This window comes from Lampetra planeri, chromosome 15 (genome assembly GCF_965212315.1).
Source record: "Lampetra planeri chromosome 15, kcLamPlan1.2.h2, whole genome shotgun sequence".
Lineage (NCBI taxonomy): Eukaryota > Metazoa > Chordata > Hyperoartia > Petromyzontiformes > Petromyzontidae > Lampetra > Lampetra planeri.
Window position 1 is genome coordinate 8,312,800 of NC_136121.1, and position 15,751 is coordinate 8,328,550.

At 50.3% G+C, this 15,751-nt stretch overlaps 1 protein-coding gene across 1 annotated transcript in view; it reads right to left on the minus strand.

The window, feature by feature from the left end:
- LOC144722679 (lipopolysaccharide-responsive and beige-like anchor protein) overlaps positions 1-15,751 on the minus strand; it is a 281,782-nt gene that overhangs the window by 138,385 nt on the left and 127,646 nt on the right. Inside the window, exon 36 of the mRNA XM_078600981.1 lies at positions 9,176-9,342. Coding sequence (XP_078457107.1) covers positions 9,176-9,342 — 167 coding nt within the window. The remainder of the gene's footprint in view (positions 1-9,175; positions 9,343-15,751) is intronic.

Consider the following 15,751-nt stretch of genomic DNA (forward strand, 5'->3'; position numbering starts at 1 on the left):
CAACACACTTGTCCCGCTAAACGTGTCTCTGGCTCTGCCAGTGACCCAATTGGATCTCGGTGCAACAATAGCGAAAGCACAAAAAAAACCGAGCGAAACTCTTGGCAATTAATAACAAATTAGAGCGCCGCGAATGCACGTTGCGGCTCCCTTCGTATGGCGCGGTTTCATTTTTCATGCGGAACGCAGAGACGGAGGCTGCGATGCATCCTTAATGGGAAAAGGGAACGCGCGGAGAGCGGAGATGGGGCGGCTCGCCCTCTTAATTGCGCGCGCGTGCACATTGCAGCACGTCGCCCGGCAAGACGCATGGCCCCAGATGGGAAAGATCATAATGGCATTCCTAATAATCAAAATTAACATGCAGTTCCCACTGTGAGTTAATTGAACCTGATTAACTTGATTGCTTGTTTTTAAACTACTTATTTAACATTGGCACTTACCTACAATGAGCTTTCTCCCTCTCTCTCTCAATTTCATTTCACGTTTTAGTTTTTTTACGATCATGATTATTATTGCCGTTCATATTTAATGCCCCCTCCCCCCACAGCTCTTTTTAATTGCTTGGCGAAAAGCGTATGGTTCTCAGGCACCGAGTTTTTAAATTTCTTAACACCGAGTTTGACAATGCAGGAGAGGGGGGGCCCAAGTGTAAAGGGACGGTGGTATGACGTGACCTCGCGTTGGAAGGTCGCTCTCACACACACACGAAGAAAGGGGGGGGCTTGTATTTGATTTGTAAAACTGAGCAAACAACCGCCACTCGGATGACACCGATCAGAGCAAAGAGGTCAGTGTGGTTTCGTTAAACAGTGAGCGGGCGATAAAACCGGGACCGTAATTACCAAACCGTCAGAGGATTATTCATTGCTCAACAAACACTGATGAGCAATGGCCATTTGAAGTGTGATGTTGTAAGTACAACCCAATCACTTGAGTAAATTGAGGATTTTATCCCTCTTTTAAGGCCTACATTACATTTGAATAAGTCAATAGCAGCACAATTGTGTAAGTCACGGCAGCATCAGACACAAAAAAAACTGCTTTCAAACTTTTCAGATAAACGGATAAAAAAAAAGGTAAATTTAAATAAGACCGATGAAATGTTACGATTGCATTTTTTCATTAAGATTCCTCTACGAGAATGGAATATATATAAAATCATTATCTTTTTCTTGGGTTTCGTCAATTTGCTCATTTCCATTTAAGAGCCTCAATGAGACCTCGCGGTAAGTTCACGGCACTCGCCCTGCTCGGCCATGATAGCGGCGCGAAGGAAAGCGGCAGTTAATCATCCCGCTTTTATCAGCCGTCGCCGCTAAAAATTATTCTTTAATATCGGCGCGGATCCGAGCGGCGGGATCGCGCGGGGCCATAAATCTTCAGCGGGGGAAAGCGCGCCGCCACAATGCGGACCTATTTATCAGCCTGGCAGGCCGGAGCAATCTGCGGAAATAATTAGCTCCCTCGACTAACGGGGGCCCCCTCGTTTTTTGAAAATCACAAAAAAAAGGCCCCAGAGCGGCACGGAGCGGCGGGCGCGATGCGTCTCGCCGTGCCCTGGAACGGCGGCATCCCCGCTGGCTCGCGGCGAGGGCCCGAGGCCATGCGGGGGGGGGGCGGGGAGGTGGGGGTGGATGCGCCCATTGTTAGGGGGATGTAAACTCCATCCGTGTGATAGCGGACGCAAGATGCTCGCCGTTGTGGCAGCGTTTTTGTTTTTACATTCAGCTGCAGTGCAATTAATAGTAAATGATGAATAAACGTACGAGATGTTTGTACACTCGTTAATTATATAACGGTGTCAACGCAAGGTTTTTCGCATGCTTGCTTGCAGTCGCATAGGCTCGGGTTTTTTTTCCACGATGTTCTTGTCTGTTACTTAATCGGTCGTCGATGTGGTGGGCACTACCCTGATCTACACATTACAAGGGCACTATGAACAACGCATTGTAATATAACTGCTAAACTATGAACATATGGTATTATCCTATATGTGCACCAGCTACAGTTTTTTTGACAATGAAAAATAATTAAACCGTAGACCAATTACTGGTGATACGAATTCCGGGCCAAGATAAAACAATCGCCGAGTGAGAGCCAAGTGTGGTCGGTCAGTGAGAGCTGTACCCTTGACTTCACCAAATGGCATCGTCCTCAGGAACGCTTTAATTAGGACAGCTGGCGTAATTGGGTTATGGGTGCAGCCTCCGATGCCACACCATTGCGCACAAGTCGAAACGCGCCGGGCCATTCATCTCTCTAAGGTTTCGCCGCGCGAAAAACCGTCTGGCCGAGATTAATTATTCATTTCCAATTCCAGCAAAACATAATTTGCGATTGGGCGATACCGTATATTTGTCTTTATACATAAACATGAATTTCAGGGGATATCAATTTTCCCCTGAAGGAGAGACGGAGGGAGAAAAATCAGAGGCCATCAATTTTCCGGGGAGGGGGGGGGGGGACATCTATCAGTGTGACACCACAAAACTTTATTTAAATAACCCCCTGCTCTCATCAGCAAAATTGTGATCCGAGGGAATTTGATTACAGCAGCTGAAGAAGAAGAAGCAGAAAATTAAAAAAAACGGGGAGATGTTTTTAAACGGTCGCAAGGGCTCGACTGTTGTGCAGGAGATGCCTCACAGCACCACCACAGTCACCCACGGCGGTCGCTCTTCAGCTGCCCTCATTATCCACAAAGACAAACATCCTCTGTATCGCCTGAACAGACTGTTGGAGCAAGTGTGTGTTCGCGAGCACCTATGAAGCCCGGCACAGCACACGAGGGGTTGGGTGGCCAGCACCACGCCCTCGTGTGCTGTCTTTGTCTCCCTCGTGGCCATGTTTACACATTCCACCAGGTACTAATTTGAGGTTGAGTCAACCTAGGAGAGGCCCAGGACCGGTTCAGATAATCGTCACTAGTGTTGGCCGTGAGCGGGAATCGAACTCGGGCTGCCGAGTTCACAGTGCAGCGCGCTAACCGCTACACTACCGCTCACACACACACACAGGGGGATACTGGCAGTCAGCACGGTGGACTTGCAATGGAGCTCGTTGGTTCGATTCTACCTCCCGACAGAGCAGTTAAAACAATGGGAATATTTCTTAAATACCCCCCCCCCCCCACCAGCGGTATAAATTGGTACACCGCAGCGAGTCGACCGGCAGGTTGTCGACTGTGGAGTAAAGTGTGGGATTATAGTCCCACATCTTCCAAGACATCTGGCCGGCGTGGGGGAGTGTCGGCCAAAACAACAAAATAGCCACGAGAAGAGGACGACTCCTGAGAGCTTCACCTCGTGGAGGCAATTCCACGAGTCAGAGCAGGTAAATGCAAGGCCGCAACTTTATCTTCCTTTACCTACACACACACACTCCGAGAGCTCTATGCACAGAACACACTGATCCAGTTAATAGAACCCAGCCCATTCTCCTGCTCAGTGATGAACGGAAAAAAAACTAAATTCGACAGATTTCATGCACAGCTAGTGTCCCACACTTAGCCACACAGCTAGAGGCTATATATTTTAAACGTGAGCAAAAAGGCTGATGCGTGTTTCGGTAGATTACATGCATCATAACTTTCCGGGAGGCTTTGCACGTTACAAACTGCATGTCAAAAGTTAAGGAAATTGAGCTGTCTCGGGTTTAACTTCCCCGCAGAAATGTAAAGCTGCTTAAATCGTGGTAGAAATATTGAAAAGTTATCTCCAAGAGGAAGGAGTACACACTATGATGGGTCGCTAAGCTCTTCCAAAGCTGTGCTAAGCCCCAGCAAAGCAACGCTATTACAGTAATCCTCAAGTGTACGGGCAAATACGCGGCGCGGCGATCCACGGCACAAAATGACAGCACCGTGATACATCTGTCAAACGAGAAAAATTAAATTAACCGCTGAGATGTAAGCAGTTATAATGTTCTTGCCATTGACAAAAGATCCCTCACGGAGATAATATTTTTCTGTTGCTCATAATGTGAGGCCGGGCGCCCAGGTCACAATGCAATAGAGCGGAGTTGTTTTTTTTCCCCCGCATCATAAAAATACACACCGCTGTATATAAACACGGCGTGGCCTGTGTGATCCAAGAAAAATAAACAGGAAAACAAGAAAATCAATAAAGCAATGACGCCGGTTTAAATGTGTGCGCGCACCAAGTCATTTTGCGCCACGGCTCGGAAAGAAATGAGAACGCCCTCTTCGTCGCCGCCACCGCCATCGTCAGCAACGCTCCGCCACACCGCCCCCCCTCGCTCCCCTCTCGCCTGCCGCCCTCCTCCCCATCGCCCGCTCTCCCCGCAGCTCTCCCTCCGCCCACACGTAATTATGCCAGGAGAGATTGCTGCCATTCATCACGGGCTGCCGATGATGCTCGCCGCTCGTCAGCCCAGGCCCGCGGCCAACTGTACCGCGAATCGATACACGGCGGCGCACGCTACGCAGCGGAAAAGTAATTAAACTTTGGCGGGGGGGGGGGGAACATAGAAAGGGAGAATGCGAGAGAGAGAGAAGGAAGTTTTGTGATCAATATCGGGAGCCACGGCTGTTTACAGCTTCCGTGCGCTTGCCCGATCGTGCACCGCAGCCCTTTTTCTGCTCGTTATTACGGCGACAGATTCTGCCCCGTTTCAACAAGCGCGTCTCGACAGCTCATTAACGACGTCTGCCATTCCCCCTTCATCGGGTTGATGCCAGCGGAGAGAGTGCACGGCGGTCATACTGCATGACAAAGGTCTCCAGCAACGGATCCAACTCGTACCTGCGCAGGACCGCTGTGCAAGAGCAAACACTAGAATGTGTATACATGTGCTCCTTCGAATGGTTTTGACAATTATTTAGGGCCACTGAACGGTCAGAGTAGAGTGACATATTGAAATATTTTATAGCCACTGCACACCTGTGCCCAGTCAACCCTGGAGATGTAATCACCAAGCACAATGCCTGTTGTGAAATTTATTTTTAAGAACCCATGATGCCACTCCCAAGGGATAGCAATTGTGTGCTGGGAACAACGGACTGAACTTAAACATAACCTGGAACTATTAAGTTGCGCTCAACTTATCTTGTCGCAAGCTTTACAGGCTAAGAGGCCCTATAAAGCAGCGTTCTTCATTGCAAGGCCCTCAGGACACTGGCGGTCCCTGGTGGGCTTTAGTACGGCCCCTGGCGTGCGGCCCCCGACAATACACGAATGTGAAAATACCCCCATCATCGTGCTGTGCAACCTCAAAGGGTTTCAAATGTGTGGCGGCCTTCACACCGATGTCTAATCGGCGAAAGTTGCCACCCCCCCTCTGAAAATGAGTGACTAACACTGACATGACGGTTCCAGGAGCGGTCCCCCTTTGGCAAAGCTGCTGCAGGGCAACAAACGACGCTCATACAGAACTGCCTGATGGGATACCACCACTTGACCACCGTAAGGGCTTGAAGAACTGGATGCCAGATCAAGCCGGGAGTTTGGTGTACATCCTACGCCGAGACATCTATCTTAGAGCAAACTAAATAAAGAGGGAAAAAAACTAAATACATGAACTCCATATACTCCACGTAGAATTACAGAGAGATAGCAAAATCTGAGCAGCCAACCTTGCGCAATAGATGGACTTTTGGCTCGGAAGGACATATAAAATGCACATGCATTATTAAAAAGTGAGATTGAAAACATATATAAACATTGGGAAGTAAAAAAAAATGCTTTTGTTTGAATCATTGCAAAAATAAGTCAAAGCAAGTCCACAAACAAAAGCTAAAAACAAAAGAGGCCGTGCCTGACGTCACAAGTGCCACGCGAGGGTATCTGCCGTGAGGCCCACGATCTCGGTGAAGAGGAGGGCGCGCAACAAAAGAAGAATATATATAAAGAAAAAATAAAATTGACATCCAATTTCAGGGGTGATATATGAATGCAGAGTTAATATTGATAGTCGGGCTGTCCGGGTGCAGCGATCTGTCTAGCACGCCCGTTACAAAGCCGTTAGTTTTGATTCGGCCGCCCCGGATCGATACACGGCCATACTGTTTCAATTTGGGCCACATTGATTTTCACCCGACACCCCAACCTCCAGGCATCCGTCTTGCTCCGAGGAAAGGGCGCGATTCGATTTGCTGGAGAAAAATTGCACGGGCCCCTGCACCAGGTTATTAACCCTGCAGCCCGCGGGATCGCTCGCAGAACGCGCCTCGCACTCCTCTCCCCCGAAAAAGTTTAGCGGCAATTTCGGCGACAAAACACCCGAAACGTATTGGATTCACTGCTCCAGTGCTCGTGGGTTGGTTTTTTTTGTGTCCGTGGTCAAGAGGTGCGTGGGAGTGCCTGATAGCCGCGCCCCGGGGCAGCTCAAGCGGGCGGGGAAAAACAAGTTCAAGGCCGAGGAGCGCGCTAGAGCTTGGCAGGCAGACGCCGCGCGCCGGGAGGGCGAGGACGGCGTGCACGAGCGGGTTAAGCGCGGGGGGTGGGGGCGGTGGGGGGGGGGACGGTGACACCGGAGGGCCTCTCCAAGATGAATGTGGTCGTGCGACTCTGGGGCGACCGCCGGCAACCCCTGCTGCTTCGCGGGGGAGAGACGCGGCAAAAATGAAGCCTCGCGTCGGCACCAAATCATTCCATCTCCGCATCGACGGGTCCACCGTGCCGGCTCCCTCGCGTGGAACGAAATAAAAAAAAATCTGACTCTTAAGGCCATAATGCCATTTACCGTTTTATGTTTTCGTTCTTTAGGTTTGTTATTGTTTAGCTAGATCTATGGAATATTGACGCAGATATAAGTTGGTTTGACAAGATGCACTATTTCTGACACTACATTTTAAATAATGATTATTAAAAACACAAAGCCAAAATGTAAAACAGGTTTAAGCGCGGCCTGTCATAGAGCCATGTGTACATTAGCGATGCACAAGAAACCACTGTCCAGATGGTTGCATGTAACTTTTAAAATCATCCATCACAAGAATTTGGAATCACGTGTCGATGTTAATCCTGCAGAGAAATGGTGCTCACTATTATTTTGCATGAGGATTTAAATAACGAGACTGTTCTGTACAAGATTAAATTGCAAACGTGAAATATTATACATAGGCATGAAATGACTAAAATAAGCTGTAATGATAATTATACATGCATGATAGACAGCCATCATACAGTAACATTAGAGATTTTTTTTTAATAACACCAATTTCAACTTAAGTTTACAGATTACGTTTCACACCTCCTTACACCGATATACCCCGAGACAGCCCACATATCAACATCGTGCACGTACAGACAGAGATGGAAAACACAGACGATATTTCAACGCTTTGTTTGGTTCCTCCATATTGTTTTGTTTATAGAATTGCGGCAATGACTCCACGGTCGCGCGCAAGCACCCATTACTCAAACGGTGGGGCAACAGCGGGAAGAACCCATGAGCAACACAGAGGCCCCGGCATTGATCACGGGGCACGGCGAATGCCCACGTTCTACACAACAGATGTCACCCAGCGGTTGGGTTGTGTTCGCAAACCTCGGACGGCTGCGACCACAGAATCGCGGGGGAATTCAAAGGGTTTCTCCCCCCCGCCCTCCCCCAAAATATCTGGTCCACGGAAAGATAAAAAAAAACCTCAAAAGCACTCGGGTTAAGGGAAGCACGATGTGTGTCAACTTTAACCAAGATTCATTGCTGTCATTGTGCTCAGGCACTATGCACGAGATTCATCTTAACTATGCTCGAGGGACTCGAGTGAACAAAAACCCTCCGCATATTTAACAAACATTGAATATCTGATTTTAAGCGTTTTCTCGCGATCGAACGACGGTCTGCATTTGCAGTCGACCGCGCGCGTTCCGAGTCTGAAGAAGGGTGGCGCTGCGGGAGGTCATCGGCGTTAAAATATTTCGTGCGGCGCGCGCACGTGCAGTCCACCGATGGGGCCGATCGCTAATTTCCAAACACGGAAAGGGAAGCGTCGAATTAGTGCCGAACTGATGGACGATCAAAAAAAAAACCCCACACACAGCCTGGTAATCGCAGAAGCCCCCACACGCTCTCCGTTCCACGTGGCCGCTCCAGGCGCGACTCCCTCCGCCTGGCAAAAAATATCGACGATGTGGCAATCAGCTCCGTTTACAGCGGCTTAAATACCCGCAAGGCCGCGACGGGCCGGCCCACAGAGGACGGCCGTAATAAGGCTGGCTCGTTTTTTTTCTCCTTCCCTTTCCTAGGAGGGCGACGGCATCAGTCAATACCGCCCCCAGGCAGAGGGGCGAGCCAACGGCACGACGGAACTTGACGAGGCTGCGCCTGCCGCGCAAACGTCGCGGCGGGCAAGGAGAAGGCATCGCGCCACTGAGAGATGCGCGAGCGTGGCACGTCCCCTCGACTGAATTCTGCGAGGGAACATCCATCTGAAGCCATCTGAATGTGGCAAGGGGACCGTTTAATGAACCTTGGAGCGTTGTCCCGTTGTATTTTTCTTTGCCACCGGCTACCCAGAGATGCTTGCCCGTAGAGCAGCGTGCGCTGAATTGCACCGAGAGCATGCGTTTGTTTTGTTATAATGCTTTCCAACGAAGGCTGAGGTGCGCACACACACGAGTTCAGCCTGCCCATTGTTCCATCACGTGGGGGCACCATAATTCTCACAGAGATGATCCGAGATGAACGAATGCGTAGAAGACAGTTGTGTTGCTATTAGCGACCTGTCCTATTGAAACGGGTTAAATTGATCCAAGGGTTGCCCAAACCCTGGAGACTTAAATTATTTTGCAAATAAGTGAATGAATTTTGCTCTGACAGCCACCTGTTGGCTTCCACACTGCTTATTAAACACTTCCTAAGATAATCGCATTTTGGGAAGTGTTCGTGCGTATGCACCTCATTGATGATGCTTCAGCAAAAGCAACACGTTAAACCAAATGCCACACTTTTCCAGCTGCTAAAAAATTGCACAACTACTGATTTCTGTCTCTAGTCAAGTTGTGGAAGGAACGACACCGATAGCTATACGTGTGCTGTATGGTCGTCCTCCGATGTGTTTTCTGGTTGTACCGCGTGATGTGCTGGCACATCACGGTACACAATCTCGCGGTACACGAACTCAAACATGGTACACGATCTCAAAGCGCGTCAGATTTGGCAGTTGCCAATCGTGCGGATGGGACGGGGGGGGGGGTCGGGCGCATACCTCTGCAAGACGTGGCCCCACGCCCCGTGCCGCTTGCTCAAGATGTCCACGATGCGGTGGTGGAGGCGTGTGGCCATCACGCCGTCCCTGCGTCGAGCCGCGCCGATCATGTGGTGGCACAGCTTCTCCTCCTCGCGGCGGTCGGCCGAGTACTGCGCACAGTGCGACTGCGGAGGCAAAGCGCGAGAGTCAAATGTGAACTTCCCACTTGGGGTTTCCGGCGGAGCGCCGAGCAGCGCTGTCGTGCCGGGTCCGAGTCGTAACCACATGCCGTTGGAATCCAGTTCCCGAAGAAGCCCCTCGTGACGTGGAGGGGAACGTCGGACATCGTGCCCGACGACCCGCGACATCACTTTCAAGACGCGGAGACAGAAGTCAAAGACGGTCACCGCAACATGAAGCGGAAGCACACGAGCGGCGGCAGACATTGCTACAAAGGTGATGAACAAGTCAACCAGCATCCGCCCGATCTCGTCAGTTCTTAGAAGAAGATGTCCTCCATGGCCCGTAATGAAACTCGGGTTGCCAGATTCAGTGTGCCATCGCAGCACCCCCCCCCCCCCCCCGCAGCAATGTGAGACTCATTCGTACGAGAGAATTACCAAGAAATCATGGCACTGATGCTCGAAGAAAGGGCTTCGTTTTCTAAAGGCCATACCACCCTGAATGGGCTCGATCCCGTCAGATCTCGGTAGCCGAGCAGTGTTGAGACGGATGTTAATACTTGGATGGGAGACTGCCTCATGAATACCGTGTGTTACAGGCTTGGGCTGCGACGTTGGGCAAGGAGGCAGAAGGAAAGCAACTGAGGCGTGAATCTTTATTTCTGTATGGAGCATTATTTGCATTATCCCCTCGCGTGTCAGGTTCATCTCCAGGTTCTGTTTTCCACCCACAAGCCAATCACTTATAAACGGAAGTGGCCCAGTACTCAATTGGAGGAGGACCCTCTTGAAAAATAGTCTTAAGACTCCGCAACAGTTTCTTAGGTGAATAAATCGCATGGTTACGATTGTTATTATGAAACCAACACCAGGACGAAGGAACGTAGTAGGGGTATTGTCATAGACCAGGCCTCGTTAAAAGACTCCTAAAGGCTAAAATAAGCACAGCTTAATCCCTTCAGCAATAATAGGCTTAACCTCACACTCCCAAAACAAACACTGGTACAGAAACAGTTTTGCTCACAGCCTTGATAGTACTGCAGCCTGTTGACCAACAACTGCGTTCATGCACGGTGCTATTCACCTGGCGGGCTGAGTTCGATTCCCAGACATGGGCTAAATTCGCTGGACAGTAATATCCGAACCAGTCCTAGACTGTCTCGCACTTCATAAAACCGCAGTGACCAGTGTGGTGAAGTATGGTGAATCAAGCCTCACGACGGACACAGCACGAGGAGGGGCCTTCATCCAGAAACGAATTGACAAATGAGCTGTATATTATTTAACGGGGGCACCTGTTAAAAATACAATTAAGATAAATTTAGGCAAATTACAACTTAGTTACGATGGCTGTCAATGACGGTCTGAATGAAGGGGAAAACTTCTAAAGCCCATTAGTACGTAAATATATTACAAATACTACACCAAAGGGGTAGACCAGTATCTTAATTTTCTGTAATTGGGGCATCAAGCACAGACACACACAAAGTGCGCGTGCACACGCGCGCAGTCATTGTTCACAAGGGAGCCGTGGGGAGAAAACTGTGGAACGTGGCAAAGCAAGCGGGCACGGGGAGCGTCATTCGACCGTCGCTTCGTAACAGAGACAACTTGCTTGTATGCTCTTCAAAGCCTGCCAAGAAATACAACAAAACATCCGCCTCCCCCGTCATATTCCACCGGTGTTGACAAGAACACTCCGTTTCTCATTTAAATATCATTCCTGTCCAGAACCAAACACGAACCTCCCCCCCCGCCCCAATCCCCCCCCACCCAACCACCCCGAACATGTTAATGTGTACGGCTTTATTTATTTCAAAGTCATGTTCAAACACGTCACATTTCCTGGCTCTTGGCAGCAATTAGGAGCAAAGGTAAAGCGGACGGGCGGCCACAGCCCACGTCCCCACCCTCCACGTCCGCCCGCCCGCACGCCTCGGACAAGTGCCTCTAATGATGGGCCCTCGTTAAACCGGATTAGCGTCGCCTTGTTTGCGTGGTCCTCGCCAGCACGACTGGGCTGCAACTGGCCGGAGGTCGCAGGGGGTGAACGGCAGGGAGGAGATTCAACCCCCAGCGCCACGTTGGTGGAACGTGGTTTACAGGGCATGTCCAGAGCGTGACCAGATTGGGAAGGAGCTGGTGCTGTGCAAGCCTGTGATCTCGCCCCCTGACTTATCAATGTTGTCATAATTGTCATCGCAATCACCATCATTTGTCATCATCGTCATATATCAAGGTTGGTGAGTCAACGTGAAAAAGCTAAAGTATAATTCACCATAATTACCCGGTCGGTGGTTCAGGATAATGTATACGAATGATCACATGGAATACCATCATCATCATCATTGCCATAAGTGTCGGTGTGTCAAGCTAAAGCATAATAATGAACAATCGTTTACAGTCCTTAGTCAATTCACTGCTGGACAAAAGCCTTCCCGTGCTGTGTCTATCTTGAGCATTGTGTGAACATACTTATCCACGGCGGTCACTACGGGTTGCTGAAGAGCGAGTGCGGGCCCCAGGACCGGGTCGGATAGCACTCCCCACTCGTGTCAATCCACCTCACACGGCGGTATTCACAGGGAAGTGCATAAACCACTTTGCCACCATTCCCTCCATCGGTTAAAGCATTTAACTCATCAAGTAAATTGTCATCATCGGGGCTCGTGGATCATGCAATGGTCTCTGCATCAGTGGCATCAACGATGCCAAATACGGATCGGCGTTAATTCAAGCGACGGACAGTCTGGTGGAAGTGAATTGGTCAAAATAAGCTACAATTCAGCTGCTATTATAAAGCGGGGTTCAATGACTCTTTAACTGATTTTTTTTTTACAATGACAGGGAAACACGTTTCCCTCAGCCTCAAGTCTGCAATTTCGCCCGCCTCGTGCGGGAATGGGAGAGGGAATTGAAAAAAGCACGGAGAGGGATGGAGACAGAGAAAGAAGACAAACCCTGTAATCCAATTACAGCCTTATCTGGATGCCTGAGGTGGTAAAGGGTTCTTAAGAGAGACCACAGGCTTATCTGCCGCACCATGAAATTCAATTGCCCGGTAATTAGCGAGCGAGGCAGCCAGCCCCCTCGGCAGGAGGCAGGCTAATTATCCAGCCTTCCTTGATGTAGCAAGCGGCCGTGCAGAGACGCGACTGCGGGAGAGGGAGCACTGAAAACCAAGAAAGCCTCTCAGCGAGAGCCACCATGGCTGCCGTGCTAGATGCATCCTCAGAGCACAGGTTTGCTACATTCTATATAATAATGTGGTGCCCCTTTTGTCAGTCTGATATGGGGGGGGGGGGGGGGAAGGTCTCCTCCACGCGTAGTGTCAGACTTTGCGACAAAGTTCCACCCCACCAGTCGGTGAGGACGACTGAAAAGGAGCACCCGCCCAAGGGCCCGTTCAGATATCACTCGTGACACTGGTATTAGCCGTGGCCGGGAAGCCACCGGGTTTATAGCGCAGCGTGCTGGCCACCGTCCAAACACTCTCAAATATCAGCAGTGAATGAAATGTGCCTAAGTTTGTGTTGTCATCCATTTAAATTACCGTGGACGGCAAGGTACACGCATCCTTATCATTGTTGGATTTATGACAAAATGAGAACCTATTGAATGACTAAGAGGCATGGGTCACAACAAAACACCCAACAAAGTTCCAAAGCAATATCGTATAGGTTTCAGTCAAGGTATTATTACGCTATCTCTTATGCTGGTGTCGCACGTAACAACAACAACAACAGCAGCGAGCGCCACTTACCATGGGCATGGCAACTGGTTGTCAATATGACACGCAGACGATCTCGCATCCCGATTAAAACCACCGCAGTGCCTGCGACGGCGAGCGCCTTCGTGCGCAAACGTGCCACGCACCCGTGGACGCAGCCCGAAACATAAAAGCCGCATCATATGTTTTGCACACCATTTAAATAGCCAGCCTGCCTCGTTACCCACTTTATGGCATATTAAATTGTAACACACTCGGTTGGGTTAGTAACCAGAGATGATGGTTTCCAGACCTAATCCTGATGTTCCATAAGTGTCCATCACAACTATAAAACGCTAACTGCCCCCGAATATGGCTCCGTGTGTTTTTTTTAATGTACGCGTTTCTCCGCGGCTGTGTTTCCAATTAAGAAGGCGCGGTGGCGGGCAGTCTCCGCTAACGAGGCACAGCTGTGCGATTGCTTATGTCGCCAACGCCGCCAGCGCCGCCGCCACTACCAGCGCCACACCGCTAGCCCCCCTTTCCCCACCGCCGCTACCAGCGCCGCCGTTATCTCCCACGTTCAGTGCCGCGGGATGCTCCACGCTTCGCCGCGAGCATCGGTTCGTCTAAATGTCCTCCGGCTCGCGATAACGGAGCGGCCGAGATGTTTTTTCTTCCCCCCCCCGCCCCACCTCTGTATCGTTTGAAGCCATCTTGCCGAGAATCAGAATTCTATTAGAGGATAGGAATCGGTCTATAATTGAATTTCCCTGCGTTATCTCAATGCCTGTCCGGTCCTGGGCTCCAATAACTTACTTGGAGATCACGAGGGAGGCACGGGACAAAGATAACTCAATTTTTCACAGTCAGCATATGTCACTCCCCCATACGCTAACCTGATAAAATATATAATTTCGCCCGGCCGTCTTTCACAACGAGGCCTGCACCCTTGGCCGGGAGTGACCGTAAATACAGCACTATCGGCCAAGCGGACACGCGCCATACATCCACTCCGCGGCCCCGCAGTTCAAAGGCGCCGCAAAAAGGAAACAAAAGCCTCTGATCGCGCAGAATTTACGGTTGCTAGCTTCGGCCGCACGAATGCCGAGGAATTATGTAGTCATTGTAAAGTCAAAGCACACGCCACCCCGCCCCCCCCCCCCAAAGCTCGAACAGGAATCTTGTCGAACCGACTGATAATCTTGAGTCGTTAGATGAAAATTCCACGTTCCTATGCCGAGAAATGGGCCTGCGTACGGGACAACCTACAGTGAAGTCCCAGCAAAAAAGTGGCAGTCTCACCTTGATCTTGGCCGGAACTAAATGGCTACATAAACGTAGGCGACACAGAGCTATACCCTACACGTTAGGGGTCGGATTCAATAAATTGTCTCGATTCAGTGTCATGATTCGATTAAGGAATTCTTTTTTTTTTTACACTGTGTTGAATGGAAGCACCTCTAGCGGCTGCAGGGGTGACACGAACCAAATACATTGGAGAAAAGGGGGGAGGGGGGGGTGGCAGGACCGGCACAGACTTCACTCGACACCGACGTCAACCGTCGCAAGGAAATTAAACCCGGGTTGCCAGCACAGCACGTCAACCACTGCGCCACTGCTCCGCCCGCCATTGCACACGGACAACTAACCCACGAAAATTTAAAACAGCACATTTCTTTGTGGTTCCCTGGAGGGTGTTTCCTGAAGAATACGGAATCCCCGGGAGGTTTCGGATCACCGGGATGATTCTACGGGAGTATGCAAACCCCCGGTGGCTACAGAGCCCGGCTCCACCACACAGGCAGGTAATTGAGTTATTGTGGACCGACGATGTGTTTACGGCGGAGGCTCTACCGGCTATGCGCACTGGCCGGCCACAGTGCGCGACTGCGCGCGAGTGCACGCGTGTCACGGTGAAGCAGACGGTCGCGGCGAGCCGAGCCCCGGCGTAAGGGATGGAATGGGCTCGCTCACCCGGTCCTATTTCCACCCTCTTTGTAGACCCGGTGCCTGGGTACCCATGTGCCCACGGGGGCTCCGGTGCAGATGTACCACCCGCACACTCGATAGCTACGGCACACTGCTCGCAAAAGAGCAAGCAGCCCGGTGCACCACCAAACTATGTCCGTTACACGCACGTCCATCATCAACGTCATCATTAGCCGCGATCAGCTCACTGTTGGATGAGGGCCTCCACAAGTAAAAGACGGGTTAATGTTAATTTATTTCCTGTGGCTTCCATTGCGTATGAATAGCTACATATTAACCGGGAGAAGATGTCTTTATTGCATTTAAATTGCAGGCACGACATCAGCTGTTATGAAGAGTAAGTGGCCTTGGGGAGGAGACATCGTGGCTTGAGGGGAAGAAGGCCGATGGACAAAAATGAGGATGGAATGTGCCATGCACGACGGGGCGACCGCCGCAGAGTGATGAGATGCGTTCACGTGGTGCAGGATTGAGAAAGATTGTGGCATCGCAGGCCCAAGCTGGTAAATAATTTCATCGTGATACTATTTAAATTCTGGACAAGGCTGCTTTCAAAGAGAAAAAAAAAGTGCAGAAGAGTCTCTAGTTTATCTAAAAAAAGCCTCTTTATTACGAATAAAAATGTGGTAGTTTTAGTAATATTTCGAGAGCCCTTTGTCTATCCACTGCTGGAGGAAGCGCACTTGGACAGGACCCATCGCGAGGAGGGAT